The sequence below is a fragment of the Lates calcarifer genome, linkage group LG19 (genome assembly GCF_001640805.2).
Source record: "Lates calcarifer isolate ASB-BC8 linkage group LG19, TLL_Latcal_v3, whole genome shotgun sequence".
NCBI classification, from domain to species: Eukaryota; Metazoa; Chordata; class Actinopteri; family Centropomidae; genus Lates; species Lates calcarifer.
The window spans coordinates 6721414-6740460 of NC_066851.1; the positions used below are offsets into that span (position 1 = coordinate 6721414).

At 38.4% G+C, this 19047-nt stretch overlaps 1 protein-coding gene across 1 annotated transcript in view; it reads left to right on the plus strand.

Annotated features, from left to right (window-relative positions):
• The first annotated feature begins 1715 nt into the window (after positions 1 to 1715).
• Positions 1716 to 19047, plus strand: part of kiaa1109 (KIAA1109 ortholog) — a 69337-nt gene continuing 52005 nt past the window's right edge. The window contains 23 exon segments of the mRNA XM_051077932.1: positions 1716 to 1858; positions 4172 to 4301; positions 5231 to 5347; positions 6718 to 6796; positions 6893 to 6957; positions 7927 to 8101; positions 8785 to 8866; positions 9072 to 9265; positions 10608 to 10687; positions 11027 to 11177; positions 11416 to 11572; positions 12016 to 12094; positions 13941 to 14032; positions 14206 to 14323; positions 14503 to 14658; positions 15163 to 15260; positions 15543 to 15727; positions 16619 to 16725; positions 16865 to 17094; positions 17292 to 17510; positions 17876 to 17917; positions 17919 to 18014; positions 18518 to 18694. Of these exon segments, the coding sequence (XP_050933889.1) occupies positions 4196 to 4301; positions 5231 to 5347; positions 6718 to 6796; positions 6893 to 6957; positions 7927 to 8101; positions 8785 to 8866; positions 9072 to 9265; positions 10608 to 10687; positions 11027 to 11177; positions 11416 to 11572; positions 12016 to 12094; positions 13941 to 14032; positions 14206 to 14323; positions 14503 to 14658; positions 15163 to 15260; positions 15543 to 15727; positions 16619 to 16725; positions 16865 to 17094; positions 17292 to 17510; positions 17876 to 17917; positions 17919 to 18014; positions 18518 to 18694 (2805 nt within the window). The 5' untranslated portion in view covers positions 1716 to 1858; positions 4172 to 4195.

Consider the following 19047-nt stretch of genomic DNA (forward strand, 5'->3'; position numbering starts at 1 on the left):
TACCCTAGAGTTCTCTCAATTCTTAGAGATAACAAAGAAGTTCATGTTTTTACCCCAATTTAACTGTTTCTGGTGCTTTGACATCAGACTGTTTTTGAACAAAGCAGAAAATCAAATTGTGACTTGTATCCCTTTCCTTTTGGCCCCCAGGCCAGAAGATAGCAGTTTTCAGCTACTTAAGATTCAAAGTACTTTGTTGTCTAATTTGTGTTGAGCATTTTAGGAGTTCTTCTGATAGAAGCTGTTAAAAATTCACAGAACCGTTAAAGCAAGGGTGGCTCAAATGGACAGACAAAGCACAGTTCCAACTCCCATGATGACATTTCTAGTCATGCTACTGACATAGCCACTTTGGCCTAGACTGAAATATCTCAACTATTTGATGCCATGACAATTCTGCATAGACATTCATTGCTCTCAGAGGAACAGTTGCCTCTAGTGTCACCATTAGATTGACATTTTTATCTTTTGTACTAAAAATATCTCTATTGGATGGATTTCCAGATATCCATGGTCCCTCGAGGCTGACTTTGATGGGCAGTCATGTTCCTGTCAGGGTGAATTGTGATCACTTTGGTGATCGCTTCACTTTTCAATCAGCAACATCATCAGGACAAAATTTATGTCTAATACAGTACTGTGGTATATAACTAAATACTTGGTGAACCAATGTCATTCTTATCAGCTTATACTATACTTTATGTTAAGTGTTAATTAGTCAGTGTATTAGCATGCTAATACACTAAACTGAGATGGTGAACATGAAACAGTATACCTACTGAACATCAGCACTGTCCTCTCATCTTTTTTTAAATTAGTTGGGAGGCTGACAGCAAAGACTGACTATGTTTAGTACTTCCTTGCTTTGTGAATGAAGCAGTTTCGTTCCTGAGATGCTCAGAACTTTCTTGGTCCCTTTGGGGAGTTCCTGTAGTGAAGAGTCTTACTTGTGAGCATGTTGCCTTTAGTAGCATTTTGCTCAAAACATTGCAGTGCCTAAGTATAGCCTCACACAGCTGCTCTGGCTGTAGATTCCTGGTCTTCTTTTTAACAATTTGTACAAATCTTAATCAACATAGGATTTGAAATATCTATAATATATAAATATTTAAATGGCAGGAAAAATAAAGAGTTTTTTTTAAATAAAACACTTAAGTTCACTTAACTTCAATTCAACAGCTATATCTAGAGATACATTGTTAGTGGACAATACATTTTTAATTTTAACTCCTTACAGTTCCAAATTCCTGTTTGAAAAACTGAGCCTGTAGTCTTTATTAACCTATGCCCAGAGGCATTGTTTTACTGAGATGAGCTGAGAGGGAAATCTTCAACCCTTCTGTATCATATTCACAGAATAAGGGAAATATTTCAGAATGTTACCTTGGAAAAAAATGTGGTCTGCAATGAACATGAGTCCCCCTCTAGATTTATGCTGAAAATGGTTTGATCTACAGTCTACGTGGGAGGAAATCTCTCTTTGCCTTATGCTTTAGTTTAACACCATGAAAAATCATAAGACGATCAGCTGCACCAACACGGAACCAAAACAACGCTGCTAAGATCCCACTACAATAAAAACACTCATGTTGATAGGTAGCACAAACTGTCAGTCAACTGTGTGCGTGACCACACTCACGCCTTCTTCTAATTGGTCAGTCTCCGACTTTCCATTTTTCCTATTGGTCGATTTTATGACTGCACTCGACAGAACAGGAAGAGATGTTAACTGGCCGACTGCCAGGTAGATATTCAACAGAGGATGCTAGCTGTGCCCATGTCTGACACGACAAAAGGACAGCAACTCCTGAATAACTGGAGCAAAGATGAAACCACATGCTTTATCGAGGACATTAAGGTATTTTACGATCATTAAGAGACTTGTTTTCACAGTCTGAATATGGAGAAGTTATAGGGTGCGGCCTGCTGTCATTAGCTTGCTAGCTAAGCACAGTGCTAACGTTCTGATATTTAGCTGTTAGCTTAATAACTGCATTATCCACAAGCTAAAACGTCATAAGCCAAGAAGCTTGCTGGCCTCACTGCACGGTCAACAGCCTCCTGTTGTTACGATATAAGCACAAAAAAATGAAAAGACGTTAGATAACAGTTCGTCTTTCTTACCAGTGCAGAGGATAATGCTCAGGAAATTACTCAAGACCTGGGATTAGCTAGGTCTGTGGTTAGTTAGTTTCAGGTATGGCTCTGGATTGCGAGTAGTATCTTGAGTCACTTGAATTATTAATTTAGCAGTCAATGCACGAGTTGCCATGTTGAACTTAAGCTTATCATGTATCATTTTGTCGAGAATGAGTACTGTGTCGATGATAGCTTCACTAGCTCAATATGTAAACAAAGCCAGAGACAGTCAAGTTATGTTACCGCTCTCTGTGCTCCTGTCATCCTCATCGTTTTGTTTAACGTTAAGCAACATATAGCACTCAAGCAGCACCGCAAGTCTTGTGGATTAAATGTTAAAACTAATGCTTTGTGAAAAACTCATGTGCCGAATAAGCGTCTCCATGAATTCCGAAAAGGTCTCAGATCATTTTCAGTGAGGTGTGTACTTTGCTGATAAACAATATCAGGTTTAAGTAAATTGGCAGATTTTCAGCGCATTGTTTGGCATTGTGCAAGTAATTAAATCTGTCAGACACCACTGCTACAGGCTAGTATTGATATCTATTCCACCCAGTTACTTTTTCTATGTTGTTTTGAACATGGATATACTTAAAACTACTGCAACCGCACTATAGTCTTGATAGTTAGCGTCTTAAACTGTGAAATGTGTGAACACGTATGCTGGTGCAGTACCAGACTCCCAAGCAAAACTGAACTGTTTTTTAAATACTATGTTGAATAGTGTATGTACATATTCCAGTTGTGACTGTTTAGACATACATTATGTTACCCTGTTATGTCTGTAACTATAATGTAAACGACTACTTCCACAGACCTCATTTGGGCGTGATAGGTGTTATGATATGAACAGTACGTGGACATTCATGTGAAAAAGTCACCAGCTGTGGTAGCTAACTACAAATGGACAGGTAGTTGCTGTGGACAGTCAGCCTCCACAGTGTACTCAAGTCACTGCTTGTAAACCAAAACTGAAAATTCTCTGGTATCTGTGATGAGTCACTGACAGCAGTGAGCTCTCTTGGACTTAACTTAGCTATGGTATTACTTGAACTTGCCATACAGGAATATCCGCACTGTGATCCATTCAGATGGACTGAATCTGAGTTAGGTTGTGTGCAAACAAAACTGGATTAGTATCTGGCAGGTAGCTGGTGTTAGATCCAGATCTTCTGTCAAATTACAGACTGTTAACAGATAATCATATTTTGTTTTGTAAAATAATGTATCTGTCAGAAACAGACATTAAGAAAACAGAGTTTTCTGTTAGAGAGAGAATTTGCATTTTGGTGGTTTTACTGCCAACGTCATTTAAGGTGGATTAGACGAGGATTTGTGTTTGTGTTAGTCTTTAACAGTATTCAAGCTTTTGACGCTTAAGCATTGGGCTGGCGCACAACGCACACTTGTAGTCACACACAAACACGTGCAGCACCCTTCAGCACACTAACAAAATAAAATAATCCTTCCTCTAGAAGCAAAGTTCATGTTGCTAAATACAGCCAATATTCTCATAACATGCAAAAACGGTGCACATACTGTATAGCTAGGAATGATCACATGTTCATGCATTGCAGGCATTTTTGTTTAAGCTGCTAGTGCTCAGCTCTTATGAATGGTGGTTACTATACAGATGAACTGAAGTCTTAAACAACGTTTCAAAAACTGGAGAGTGCTTTTTTACATGGTTAAAGCATTCAGCCATCTGTTTTCTACTGCTTATCCAGGTTGATTAACTATTAATTAATTGTATTATTAAGAATCAATGTTATTTAGTTGGGAAGTACTGAAAATTAAATATCGATAAATGTATACATTTGGTAAGTGATTCTAGTCCTTATCGTCCCTACTGATTTTCAGTGATATCTTTGATACTTTGGATAGTGAAACAGGTATTAATTTGCTTTATTGGTATTGAAAAGGTCTTAAAAACATTTTCTCGTAAAATCTTCCCTCTTAATATTTTTTTTATGTTGTTAGTATTGTTTCTGTGCCGTGGCAATAATCTGACAATTGACTGTTTAAATTTCAGACATCAGACTGAGAGCCTGTAGCCATGGATGGGCATGTTGCCAAAAACAATGAAAGCACCTTCCCCAGCTTTGTGGATCTGGATGACTTTCTCACCAAGCACAACTCAAACTTCATCTGGCTCCTTGTTGGTAAGTGCTCTGTATCTATGCTGTGGGACAAATATCCAGATCAGTGGACAATTCTATGAGACATCAAGTAATCCTTCACATCACAGCTTTATCAGGTTGCATTTTAGTGACCCAGCAGTTTCATAGAAGATGTGCTGTTGGTTTCTTTGGTCTAAAAAGTGAGTGTGCTGGTCTTTGATAAGGACAAATTTAATAATGTGATAAGCACAAGAGATTATTTCAGTATCATTTTTATAATAAGTTCTTTTGAAATATGTGAAATTATATTAAGTAAGCCAATTGAGCTGCATGACATAGAGAATGGTAAAACTATGATAATATTACTAATGTGTTTAAGATCTCATCTTGTGAAAGATTTGAATAAGTATTTGCTTTTAATCATTTAGTCATCCTAGCTGTATATTCATTGTGATTTAATTCAGTTCAAGTATGACATGTGATGGTTTCTAATTATTGCTCAGCCCAGGTGGGCTAGTGATATTGCATGACTCATAGAGGCTATTTTCTTCTTCAACCTGGGAAAAAAAAATCAAACAGAAGTGCAACAGTCAAACACAGCTGTCAGCCCACATTTGAAGGAATAAATAGTTACTGTATTAATTCCACCTGCATTGCTGTATTCTTTAATGTTTTTAGGTGGACAGTGCATTCAAAGGACCAACCACAGTTTGTTGACCTTATAGATGATAGGTTATTCACATGTATAATTAATGAGTTTGACTTGAGGGGAGGCAAAATCAGCATTGATGATAACATCTGAAAGTACAGGCCGACTTTACTGTTATATTCACAAACATTACTGATATAATAATCAATCTCGGAGTGATAGCTGGAATTCAAATCAAAGCTGACCTTCATTTCACATGAGAACTCATTATATTTTACTGACTATGACTGCCTGAGACCATGTTGTGTTGTTCCCCTTTTAGCCACCATTCTGTCCTGTGGATGGATCATCTATTTAACCTATTACAACTCCCGCAACATCGGCCTCATCCTCACCCTCATTATCAACAGACTCTACAAGGATGGCTACATTCACATCGGTGTGTACACCAGGAGCTCCGTCACACAGTGATGAATAGGCAGCAAGAGGAACACTGCCAAAGCTTTCGGTTCAAGGCGTTAACTCAGACTGCTGAATATTTCATGATGAGCCAGGTTCTCTCAGTGATTATCTCTGCACAGCCTGAACAGCAAACTGCAGGCAACACCAGATTGAATTTCTCTACATAAATGACACAGGAATTAATTTCTAAAGTGCCCTGAGGCCATAAATCCTAGTGAAACGTGAGACATTATTTTTTAGCAAGTGATTAGGTTCCTCCAAAAACATCAGTTTCTTTACTAAAGAGTAGATCCTGTCAGGTGTATCTGCTCTGAAATACAACCCTGATTACAGCACTGTACAGTCCAAAAAATCAGAAGCCAGCCCATGTCTGAGAGAACTGACAGAACCTTATATTTCACAGCGGTTTATGTGGACATGAATCTGCAGCTCACTGGCTGTGAGTAAATAGGAAGTACAAGAACAATTACCAGGGCCACATTAAAATTTTACAAGGAGGGCATGGCTTAGTTAACGTCTCTTTGCCAACATGTGTCATTACAAAGTGAGCAGTCATCCGAGTGTCCGCTAATCTATTTTTAAAAATCAAATTTCTCTTTATTGATTTAGAACTTCCAAGGTGGTTCTTCCACTGTCTAGAGGTGGCATTTGCAGAGAACATTGTAAATAAACAGGAGCACAAAGCTTCAAAAGAAAACAGCACAGTTCTGAATCATCCTCCAGACAACATTCTGCTCAGCAGGTTTGAACATGCTGTAAGGTGTGTCTTTTCACGGCCAAGTATAAATTCCTGCATAGATTTACATAGGAAGTAGTGACCAAAACAAACAGCTTTCTAGTGAGATGATCTCTGGCCGAGTTACACATCCTGTCTTCTAGCAGGCAGCGCAAAAGTCACAAGTACAACAAACAGGAAGAAGTGTCCGCTGGGATGAAATAATTAATACAAAGGAAGACATGTTACAAGACAAAAAGGATTAATGAAAGAAAATTGTTTTCATTTTTCATGCTCAGTGACAGTCTGTGACCTACTTGTTGAACAATTAGATGCTAATTAAGATTTTTTTTTTTTTTTGCAATGATAAGCGAGAGACAAGGCTATTAAACATCACAGCAACACACAGACATGATTTTTATTTTTTTTACCAGGGCTTTTAAAACCATCTAATTACATCTTTTGTTGAACATTTTAATTAATGAATTCCGTGATCAAACTCAAAACAGATTTTGACTTGCTTTAGGAAAGTGTGATAATATTGCTATAAAATTTTCAGTCAGTATAATCAACACTACTATTATTGTTAATGAAAATATTATAGCACTCAGTATCTAACTCCTTCTCCACAGGCTCCTTCTCCTTCTCTGTGCTATCTGGGAAAGTCATGTTCAGAGATGTCTACTACATCAACCAAGACATGTCTATCAGGTAACTTGAGCTGTGCTGCAATGTTTGTTTCTCTTCTTCTCCTCCTTATAATCTTACAGCTTTCTTACTAATTAATTTTTTTTCTCTGTGTAACAGGATACAGGATGGCTTTCTCATATTTCGCTGGTGGAAAATGTATAATCCAAAACAGAAACAGCATGGTGAGTTGACTGTGACTATCCTCTGAACAAAAAAAATAAAAATCTGATGAAATATTTCTGTTGTTTTTAGATTCATGCTAATCATTATGTAATTTGTTCACTGATGACCTCAACTGAGGAGTTTGTAATTAGCCTGCAGCTTAGGATAAGATTTAATCGTCTTTGCTTGGATAAAGTGTTTTTTTGAATATTATTTTATCATGTCACTTGCAGAAAATAGTGTTAATTAGAGCTGCACCAATTTTGTGAATGATTAGTAAAGGGAACTATTTGTAAGTTTTGCTATTGCTATAGCCATGTTAACATTAACAGCTGTTTACTTACCAGTCTAGAAGAAACGCTCAAACTTTACTCACCAAGAGCATTCTTCAGTGGTGGAGAACAGCACCCGTGTTTTGGTTCCAATTCTTTTACTTCTTTTCTCTTTTGAAGTTAACATACTAACCAGCTAGCCCCGGCCCTCACTTTCCAATAGCAACTCATTGTTACGTGTAGATTTCTCTAAAGAAGTAGTGCTACTTATAGAGCACATTCTAACATCTTGTAAATACAATGGTGGCTCAAGCTTTTGGCAAGTGACCATCAACACCACCTGCTCCCGGCAAGAAGAACCCCCTTCATTTGTTAACGTTATTTATAAACAAAAATTCACTCTTTCTAGTTTATCATATGAATATTTCCTGGCTTTCTTGTGTTTCTTTTATCTTTTTTTAACTGTTGTTTGGACAGAATAACAATATGTCAGTCTAAGTTTATTGTAAATTAGATTAGGTTTTATTTGGTTCTGTTGATTTAAAAAAAAAAAAAATTTAATACGACTTAATATTATGAAATAATTTAAAGCTCCCCAATCCTTGTGCAAGAGAGGAAAGTTTTAGGTTATGGTAGGAAATGTGAAAATAGATGGAAGAAAGACAGACAACCCAGATGATGAATTTGGAGTTTTCTCTTATTTTGTCATGTCATCAGACCCCAAGGCAGAGACCAGGCTTTACGTGACGGTTAATGGCTTTGAGTTTCACGTCTACAACCGGACTGACCTCTACGCCCGCCTGCAGGAGACCTTTGGACTGGAACCCACGCTTTTAACACCCAAAAAAGATGAAGAGAGGGGACGAGAAGACAGAAATAAAACCTTAGAAAGGTACAACCAAGGCTTCATCAAGCAGATTTTCCTTGTATTAAATGTTGTTTAGGCATGTCTCTAATATTGATTTGAAGCATTAAAGATAATATTTGAGTGAGTAGAAGTTACTGAATGTGGAGTACTTACAGTATTGTGTTCTGCAAGTGTCTTACCTTAGGAACATATAAAAATGTCTCTGGGTAAATCTTTTCTGATTAATAAGCCACAAATCTCTGCAGTAAACAGAACTAGAGGGTCATAAATGTGTATTTATTTATTGATGTTATGTATTTATCATCCTAAAATTCACCTTAAAATGATAAATACATATTCTGACATTGGTAATTACTTAATATGTGCGTGATGCTTAATTTTCTTACCAGTATTTGACTTCACTTTGTCATACATCATTTCTGTGAGAATGTTGCAGGGATGTGGTTGGGAATGAAAAAAGGCTGCAAAAGTCAGAATCAGCAGCTTTCCATCAGAGAAGATTGAAGTATGGAGATTTGATATCAAGCAATCTGACTAAGCTGAACATATGCACATCCATTTCCCTCTGCTATAACCAAATGCATCGAGAGCGGAGGCACAGAAGAGAGCTATTATCATTTCCCTTGATAGCCAGATTAACTGTACTAACTGGAAATGTAGTACTATTAAACCGTTGTAAGACTGAATGTCTTCTGGTCCTTGTGTAGCGTGAACATCAAAGCAGAGAGTCAAGACCCCACGTCGTCATGGCGCTCCCTCATCCCTGTCATCAAAGTCAACATCAGCACTGTAAGTACCTCAGAAATTCAACAGAAATTGCATAGAATGTGGTCTGGGGTCTAAGAAAAGAAACAAGATTCCAGTATTGGAAATAGCTAAACAGCATTGTTTAGATAATCACATGATTTTAGATGGAAAAGAGCATCTTTAATGTGTTTGGCTTTAATGTGTTTGGCTTTGTTCTTTTGTTGCATGTGTGTTTGCTCTCCCGTAGGGTCGCTTGGCATTTGGGAACCACCACCTCCCTCAGACTCTATGTGTGAACTTTGAGGACGCCTTCCTTACATATGCCACCAAGCCCCCATCCAGCCACTTGGACCAGTACATGCACATCGTCAAAGGCTCATTGGAAAATGTGCGCGTCATGCTGGTTCCTAGTCCACGCTACTTGGGCATGCAGAACGATGAGTAAGTCCAAGTCATATATCATTTCATTCATTTGAGTTTTGCTGTAAATCATCTATTTTCAAAGGCTTGTAGTTCAAGAGATTTTGCTGTTTAAATACATTAAATAATGTAACAGACACAGAAAATTTTGTATTTATTTATTCAAAGCAATTTTTGCAACGTGTAACCATCATCATTTTTCAACTTATGCCGATGTCAGTACTAAAACTATTTTCTCCAAAACGTTTTTAGAGCTAGAGCTCTTGCCTGAAGAATATTAACTTCAAAATATCCTTTGCGAGCCATTTTTTAAGCATGCCATAATAACTGTAGTAAATGAGATCATTATACAGTTTAAAATGGATAATTCTGTGCACCACTCTCTCTGTGTTTCTTCCTATTTACATTGCAATATGTAATGTATGGTGTGAATCTTAAACACAGTCAGCCAGAGGACTCCTCGTTTCTGTGCTTGTTTGTACAAAATAAAAACAGAAAGTAAACTTTTTGTGCCACATTTCAAAATAAGTGGTTTTCATTTGAATTACTGAGTTTTTTTGTTTTGAGTACTTTTGAGTACTTTTAACTACATTTAATGCACAACTCTGCTTTTACTTTGTGGGTGCTTCAGAGATTAAATTTACTGGATATAGAATAAAGATCAGAATGTATGTACCTGAATGGACAGTTTATGGAAACTCATTTCTGCCAAACATAATGGCAAACTTACTACTACTAAATAATTATTTTGAGAAAGTTTCTCATTATTTTGACATACTACATCAATATTTTGAAATACCAAGTCATTATTTCGAGAAAGTTTCTCTTGGTAATGACTTTCAGGATTTTTTTTTTTTCATCACGTTGGCAGAAATGGGCCTCCACAGCAAATTCTGGCTCAGAATTTCACCTGGCAGCTTTAACTATACTGAGTAATAAACTGGAATGCTATAAACCATTATCCCCACTTAAGCTGAATGAATTAAATTGCATTAAAGTTAAGGACTAACTCTCAGTAAAAAAACTTGGCAACTGTAGCTTTTGGAAAAGCCATCAGTGATTTCAATCTCCAGCAGTCCTTGACGTCTTTATCGGAATATCCAGTAAGATGAAGTAAAAATATATAAGAGAAAAGCCAGTTCATTTGTAAAACTCAAATTGAGGGCCTTCATGCCAGAATCAAGCTTTAATACAGAGTTAATACTTAATTGTATAATACTTTTGTGTCTTTGAGGTACCTGCTAACTCGCTGTGACCATACTTGTAATTATTTAGAACAGGTTAGAGAGGTCCTAACTTTTTTAATGAAAATTATATATATATAAAATTTTACTGTCTGTAAACTTTGACTCTTCTTTTGTAGACCTCCCAGACTGATGGGTGAAGGCTTTGTGGTGATGCAGTCCAATGATGTTGACATCTATTACTACCAGGATGAACCTGGTATGTACACACACATACACACAGACAATTTAAAATTGTAAACCAACAAAACCAGCAGTGCTGCAACAACAATACCAAAAATAATTGTCTTTTCTCTGAAATAATGCACAGAATAGTTTCAAATTGGGACATTTGGACATACTGTATTTGTATGATGACAGATTGTGACAGATTGGCAATGACTGATTGATGACGACAGAATTAATGCTGAGTGTACAATATGTCAACCAATAAACTGTTAGTAAGAAAGGATTTCTTTGGATTCAGGTTTTCTGGCTTTATGTTCAGTTGTTTGACATCTGTTTATAAGTGTGTGTTTCTGTGTATGTGTGTTTGCAGGACTGGTCCCTGTGGAGCAGGAGAGTGGAGAAGAGGCAGAGACGTGCAGCGAGGGTGATAAGCTCCAGGATTTACCTCCATGTTGGGGTCTGGACATTGTCTGTGGAAAAGGAACTGACTTCAACTATGGGCCTTGGGCAGATCGCCAGAGGTGTGGAACAAATGCACAGAAGTGATATATGTATTGGTCAATCTCTGCATTATAAATAGCATTTGCTGACATTTAAGTGTGTATTTTAGAAGCTTAAATAGATACTGTATAATGTAAAAGATATAAGATGAGTGCTGTTTTTTTGTTTTAGACTTTGTTGTTAAAGTTAAGAGCCTAAGCTTCTGGTTTTACAAACATGGTTTTGCATTTATATGAGCACACTGTACATGTTTCTCAGGGACTGTCTGTGGAAGTTCTTTCTTCCGGCTGACTACCAGGCCATGAAAGTGACCGAGGTTGCCCAACCAGGAAAACCTAGGCAGATCCAGGCCTTCGAGCTCCGCATGAACATCATTGCTGACGCCACCATCGATCTGCTGTTCACCAAAAACAGGGTGACTCTCTCTCTCTCTCTCTCTCTCTCTCTCTCTCTCTCTCTCTCTCTCTCGTGTGCTCTCTTCTCTTTCTTTTCTCCTTCTTGCCAGCGCCTTTGATCTTTCTTTCTCTCCCTGCCGCTCCCCTTGTCTTTGTCTTTATGCCTCTCCATGTTTTTAGCTATTGATATTGGTTCATGTTTTATGCTTTTTCAAATTTTTATCCTGGAGCAGTGCAGGGATTTCCACAAAGCTAAGTATGTGAAGTGCATACTAAATAACATCATAAATGCATGTTGAATAAAAACATAAAATGGCTCATTTTATTACCTCTTTTGAACCTATTTTTGTTCACATTAGGTGCCCTTCTTTGATTTTTAAGGCAGAAAGGCACCCTTTCTAATAATCTGACAGCATGTATGATTTATCTGTTTGCCCCCCTCCGTCTTCATCTCTGTTACTAGGAAACCAATGCCATCCATGTGAATGTAGGTGCAGGCTCTTACTTGGAAGTCAACATCCCCATGACTGTAGGAGAGAATGGTAAGTGTGTGTTTCACAGGAATATGAGCAGTAGAACAAAATGTCAGTACTCAATTCAGCAGATGTCCCATTGGCTCATGGATAAATGTTGTTCATATAGGAGCACACATAAACTCAACAGTTTGTCCCAGTCACTTATCATCATAGTAATAATGTACTTATATACACTGACTAATGGCACTATAATGAACAGTTTTCTCAAAGGTCAGAATGAACACACAGATGCAGATAAAATGATGTACAATGAGATTTAAAGGTTTTTCAGGCTGATCATGGCAAATTTGGATCTACTTATTTGACATAATTTATTTCCACTAAAATGTATCCTATATTTATTTACTGATATGAACTGTTTTTTTTACAAATGAGAGTTAGATTCTGCAGATTCCATTCAGATTTTCTCATTTAAGAAATCATAATTCATATGTTGTTTATTTTATATTGTATGTCTTGAAATCACAGCAGACACCAATCTTAGTGTGAACTACCTGACTGAAAAAAACTGCAGAATTTTCCATTAAATGTATATTTTAATTTAGGCCCTGCACTTTATTTAAATGTCTTTTTGTTATCAAAGTGATCCCACTTAATGTTACCAAAACCAAATTCTAAAATGACTTGCATCTACAGTTTAAGCCACACTACCAACCCCTGTTATCATTATTTTTACAGGGATTAGCAGGATTAAGGAGTGTGATACCACCACCATTAAATCAAAATGGAAAAAGTACATGTGCAACATTGATACAAAAAGTTTTGTTGTTCAAAATCAGTATGTCTCATCAGGCCTAATCCTCAGTAATCAGGTTACATAGAGAGCTAAATTTGCACATAGAGGTCATGACCTCAGTGTGGTCATAGCTAGGACTAACTAGGTGAACTATAAATCAGTTCTAACATCAGAGAGGGTTGAGTCAAATTCATTGATTATTTCTCATGACTGAGACCAAAATAGGGGGTCAATAGTGATTGTCTTTAAACATACAAAATAATACTTACAATGCAGGGGCTCTGCACTATATTTTTCCTACTTTAATTATACAGAGTACATGTTTTTGATTAAATATTGTATTAACATTTGACATTCATATGCTGTCCATATTTTCCTTTATTTACCATCTGTAGTTTTGTATTTTGAAACAATAATTGGTTTTTCTAGAGAACCTAAATGTCAATCACCATTTGTTATTATGATATTATAGTGTGTCATGTTATCCCATTTGTTGTGGACCATTGTAATGGTATGACATGACATAAAAAAAAGAATTCCTTCAGTCATATAGGATCATTTCTAAATTGTTTGTAAATGACATTGAAAACATCCAGTATTGGTAGAAACAAGTCCAAGACTGTGAATTCTCAGAGAAAATTTCTCTCTTCTCATTTGTCCATTGTCCTACATTTGTTATCACACCAAGTAAGTTGCAAGTTACGACTACATTTTACTGCATGGGATTCCATTGCCTATGTGGGTTAAGTGAGCTTGGAAGTTTTCTCCCAAATTATACAGTAATATAGACCAATGATCAAGTAAAACCATCAGAAACCATAATTAAATTAAAATTGATATCCAGAAAAATACAGCAGTGGTAACACTGTGCGTGGGGGAACATCCACAGTGTTACCACTGCTACTTTGTGAAATATGTGTCATAATTTATGTCACTGAGCCGACAGTGTTTTTTCAGTCATCAGTCAGTGTTCTCCTCTGTCCCCAGAAACATAGTTAACATAAGTAGCTTTTGAAGCTTCACTAGTAAATGACATTATTTGCAAGAACATAGCCACAGTTTTGGCTCTGGAGAATTGATAGCCCTGCTTTCTCTGCTTCTGCCTTCCACCCTCAGGCTACTCTCCTACCATCAAAGGTCAGCTACTTCACGTGGACACTACAAGCAGCATGCAGTACAGGACTCTTCTGGAGGCTGAGATGTTAGCTGTAAGTAGCAGGCAATTATATAAGGAGTCATTAGTTGACTTTTTGGAGAGAAATTTGAAAAAATTGCCACTTGTTAGCTGTCTTAAAGTGCAAGGGAGAATTTAGTAAATGCAGTGTCAAACTTTGCGCTATCAGGAGTGAAATAGTGTCCTTTGCCTCTGCCTTTATTTCAGTTCCATGTGATAGCCAGTTACCCTCGGGTGTGGAACATGCCTCAGTCATGGCAGTGTGAGATTGAGGTGTACAAGGCCACCTACCACTTCATCTATGCCCAGAAAAACTTCTTCACTGGTGAGTTCCCCAGCAAATTTATTATAGTACATCTCATGCACAATAATCTGCATATTCTGAGGTTTTTACAATCAGATTCAGAATCCGCACGTAGCGCTCAGCCTCTAATACTAAAATGTATGAAACTTAGAGGAAAACTTCCCATTTTTCCGTCTCATCACTGTTTTTTTTCTTTTCAGATTTGATACAGGACTGGGCGAGTGATAGCGCTCCAGACATCTACTCTTTTGTGCCCTATTCATGGAAATTCAAGATCCTTTTCCACCAGTTTGAGATGATCTGGGCAGCAAACCAGCACAACTGGATTGACTGTTCCACCAAGCAGCAGGAGAATGGTAAGAAAAATGCTCCTCTAGGCGGAGATAGTGTCTACTGCCTTAGCTCTTATTTTTCCTATAGTTTTTATTTCCTCATCAAGGAAATGCCACAGAATTGTACATGTCTTACATTTTACGGCCTGAAGTAGAGTACACAATTTAGTCCAAGCTAAAAGAAATACTATCTGCTGTTGAGAGTCAAGTTAAGTAAACATTTAATTATGATAATATAATTGTGTGATACAGTAGATATACAATCTTGCAGTGTAACATGTAGACCTACCTTTATGTATGTGGTTAGTCTTAAGCACTAACATTAACACTACTGCAAAAAATGAAAAACAAAATCCAAATCCAGCCTTAAAGGCAACAATAATGCCCTTTGAACACTGGAAGCTGATTCCCATGACAGGATATTTTGACTCTATTACTCTTTATCTGTCATGATATATTGTACAGTATGCATTCCACTTAGTCCCAGAGCAGGGCAGACTGATCAGTTACATTATTGATCTTTTATAGTGTACCTGGCAGCTTGCGGCGAGACGCTCAATATAGACTTCACTTTGCCTTTCAATGAATTTGTTCCAACCACCTGCCATACCCGCTTCAGCTTGAAGGTGAGTCATGCCTTAAGTGAAAATGATTTGTTCCAAAAATAGATGTCCGTTAAATGTCCATATTTTATTTGAGTGTAATTGCTGCAGTTTTTCCTGTTTGGAAAATGTATCTAGCACAAGATGACAGATGACAGCACATACTCTGTATTTTCATGTTGGTTAGATGCTGATTTGTTTTTAGATTCAGATGCTTTTGCCGTGTGCCCACAGATGTGAAAACTTTGACACAAGCTATGAATATGTGTGGGTGTGTGAACGTATACGGTGCTCTGTCCTCCTCAGGCGGAGGATACAGACATGCGACTGTCCCTGCCAGAGTGCCACCCGAGTCGCTATCCCCTCCTCACCCTGGCCAAAGACTACCAGAACGTCAAGCTGCCCCCGGACATGTTCATGCCAGGGGAGAATCAAGGTGCTCCCCCTCCCAAACCCAGCAAGTCTCGCTGGAGGAACATCACCCACGCAGAGTGAGTTAAACCTGCAAACGATTTCTCTCTAGTTGCGGGCAAAAAGTGAGCGTGTTAGCAAAGAGTGGAATGACTCACTGTCGTAACACTGACTCACATCAATGCTTAGGTAGAAAGGGAATATTGCAAAGTCAGTAGGTGGTCATTTCAAGTAAATGTACCACTAACCTTCACTTTTCATGCTTTGGTTGGTTCAGTAGTTGCTTGGTTTTAGTGAGATGTAATTGCGTATTAAATAGGGCTGTTGGGACATTTTGGATTGTGCTCTCTTCAAAAAAGGGTTGAATGTAGCATCTTCAGTTGTGTGAAAATGATTCTGTTTTTGACCAACTGTTTGATGTTTAGGTCTCTCTCTCTTAAGGTAAAAGTAAGAGTTATAAACTTTTCTTTGGAGTTTGCACCAGTATCAGATCATTTTCCATTTAGACCTTTAATTATGTATAACCGTAGTCTAGATCCTTCTTAGTTTGCATTCCTTTTTGAGAATGTTGCAAAGCACGGTCTATTTCCACATTAAGCACCAATAAAGGTTAGAGAAAGTTCAGAGAGATGCTGAAGAAGCAAGCATTGTATACTCTGTACATGATAACTCAACTTGAAGATCATTTATTATGTATTGCCCAGAGCCAGACTATAGTGTTGTAATGCTGCAGGAGACCCACTTTACCCCCCTGGGAGGTTACGATCGAATTTGTCCTGGACCGGTGCGCTCTGTGCCGCAGAGAAATCAAGCACGGCCCATTTACCGTCTCTTGCCGCTACTGTGTGTCCTCGAATTGAACGGTTCATAAAGCGAACGATGAACTGGAAAATCCAGTTGAAATGACGATAAATTCAGCTTTATGACTGTGTACTGGAGTGTGCATGTGTTTTTTTTCTTCCTTATGTCAGAGCTGGCTGGGTGGATTGCTGGAGTGTACCCAACTTCTTACTCATCATTGACTACACCTGGCATCCCATCTATCCCCAGAAGGCTGATGAGCAGCTCAAACAGTCATGTAAGCTCGCTGCTTTAGAATCAGTTCATTGCTGTTCTTCATAAACTATAAGACTATGGTCTGTGTAAGGAATTTTAACTGCCTTTTAAATCTTATCAGTTTATCACATCTTGCCTAACTTGCTTGCCTCATTATCTAGTGTCCGAGATGGAAGAATCCATGTTGTCAGCTCTGCGTCCCCCAGAACATACATCTGTACCCCACAATGCCCCGCCACGCTTCACCACGTCCTCCTCAGCTGCTCACAGCCGGGTGCCCACTGACCCCTCAGAGCTGCCTCCTGATAGGCTTCACGTGGAGATGGAAATGTCCCCAGATTCTCAGATCATCCTCTATGGGCCTTTGCTCCGAGCACTGATTTCCATCAAGGTAAAGAATCCTTGATTTATTTAGCAATAATCTTGATTTTTTGAAATAATACTTCTTTTATACGTTGTCATTGCATTGGTGTTTTGCTCTCAGTGTAATCTGTGGTCCAATTTAATACAAAGACCAGGAAAGTAAAAAGAGAAAGTATAGTTTCCAATTCCTTCAAATCTCCTCTCCTACCCTCCTGCTTCCCATAGGAAAACTATTTTGGTGAGGATGACATGTACACAGACTTTGAGGAGGCGGTGTCCAGCCCTGTGTTGTCCACCTCGACCTCTTCGGGCCTCGGCTGGTCTCCTCTGGGCATGGAAGACCGTGAACAGAAGGAAGCCTCAGACCTCCACCCCCTGGACCTGCGCCCCTGGGACATCACTGTGCTCATCAACCTGTACAAAGTCCACGGCCGACTGCCAATGGTAAGACTGATGACTGCCAATAGTTCACTTAAAAAAAGAAAAAAAAGAAAGAAAAAAGAGTGAGACAGAGAGAGACATAGTGTAGAGACATAGACACACAAGAAATATGTACAATATGAATAAATGAAAAATATGTTAATATGTTGAATATGTTTAACTTCTAAAAAGAAAATACTGAGAAAATAAAGTGTGCAGATACATTTAAACCCACTTTATTAACCCTCTTGTGTCTCCTGGCTTGCAAGCACTTATTTTTTGATTCAAACCTGCAAGTCATGCTTTTTAAGTTGACATGTGTTTATGTTTATGAAAACAACTCGATGCATGACTCTGTGTGTTTTGCTTACTCTCTCGGGCGCCCGCAGCACTGCAGCAGCGAGGGTCCTGAAGGTCCGTCTGGCTTCTTAGGAGCGCCTGTGTTTTGAGATGAAGAAGGGTTACAAGGAGACGATGCTTCAGCTGCTCCTGTCTCCCATTCACATCTTCGTCAGTGACAACTACCAGGTATGGAGCACAACAACACGGCTGCCTTATTCTGCTTGTTTGTAGTGCATAAACAAGGTGGCTTTAGTAATATAGACTCAAACTACGTGTATGTTTTAATAGACTAACCAATTACCTTTAATCTGGTTACTGAAAGGGTGACTCAGTCCTTCGTAAAACACCCTGAATAAAGCTGCAATCATTGTTGCCTAATGTGAAGAATGCTTGCACCAACCACATGTTTGCATAAGCAGCCACATGTTGTATAACCTCATAGAATTTCTAAGCTTTAGCCATGAGTTGGATTTTTCTCCCTGCTCAGAGTGAGTAACTTTCCCTGATCCCTGTCAAAGCTCTCTTTACGGCACGTGTAGGTTTATTGACCGAACAAGTCATGTGTTTTACTTCAGCTCAAGATGGCTTATAGCCACTACAAATTGATGTTCTTTTTCCTACTTTGTCCTACACCTTACAAGACAATGATTTAAGTGTCTGTGTGTGTAAATCCGATCTTTTGCCTACAGCGTCCCACAGCAGATGGGGTCTTGAGGGACGGCCACCTAAGTCTGTCTGGCCTGCAGATGAGGGCCCATGCCATGTTTTCCGCTCAGGGCCTTCCTCTTGGCAGTGATACGCTGGAGTACGCCTGGCTCATTGACATGCAGGCTGGGGGGCTCACCGGCAGGGTCACTGTTCCACAGGTGTGTGGGTGTGTGTGTGTGTGTTACTGGAATGTGTGAAGGCTAAAGGGTAACATATGTATGAACGTATGTGCAGCCTTATGTTATGATTGCATCATGGACCTCTAGGTCAGCTGGAGTGTATGAGGGGGAGTGTGTGTACATGTGGTCAGGTACTTTTCAAATTCTGTTTTCAAAAGCTTGCTTGTATGAACCACTTTTACTATATAATACTATCCCAGATCACCTTTGGCACAAATACTTGTGAATTTGTAGTCTTAAGTTTTTGTTGAGACATAGCTTATAGTTTGTAGCGTTGTTATATTTAATTGTCACAATGACTATATTTATTTTGCTCTTGGCTTTTATTCCGT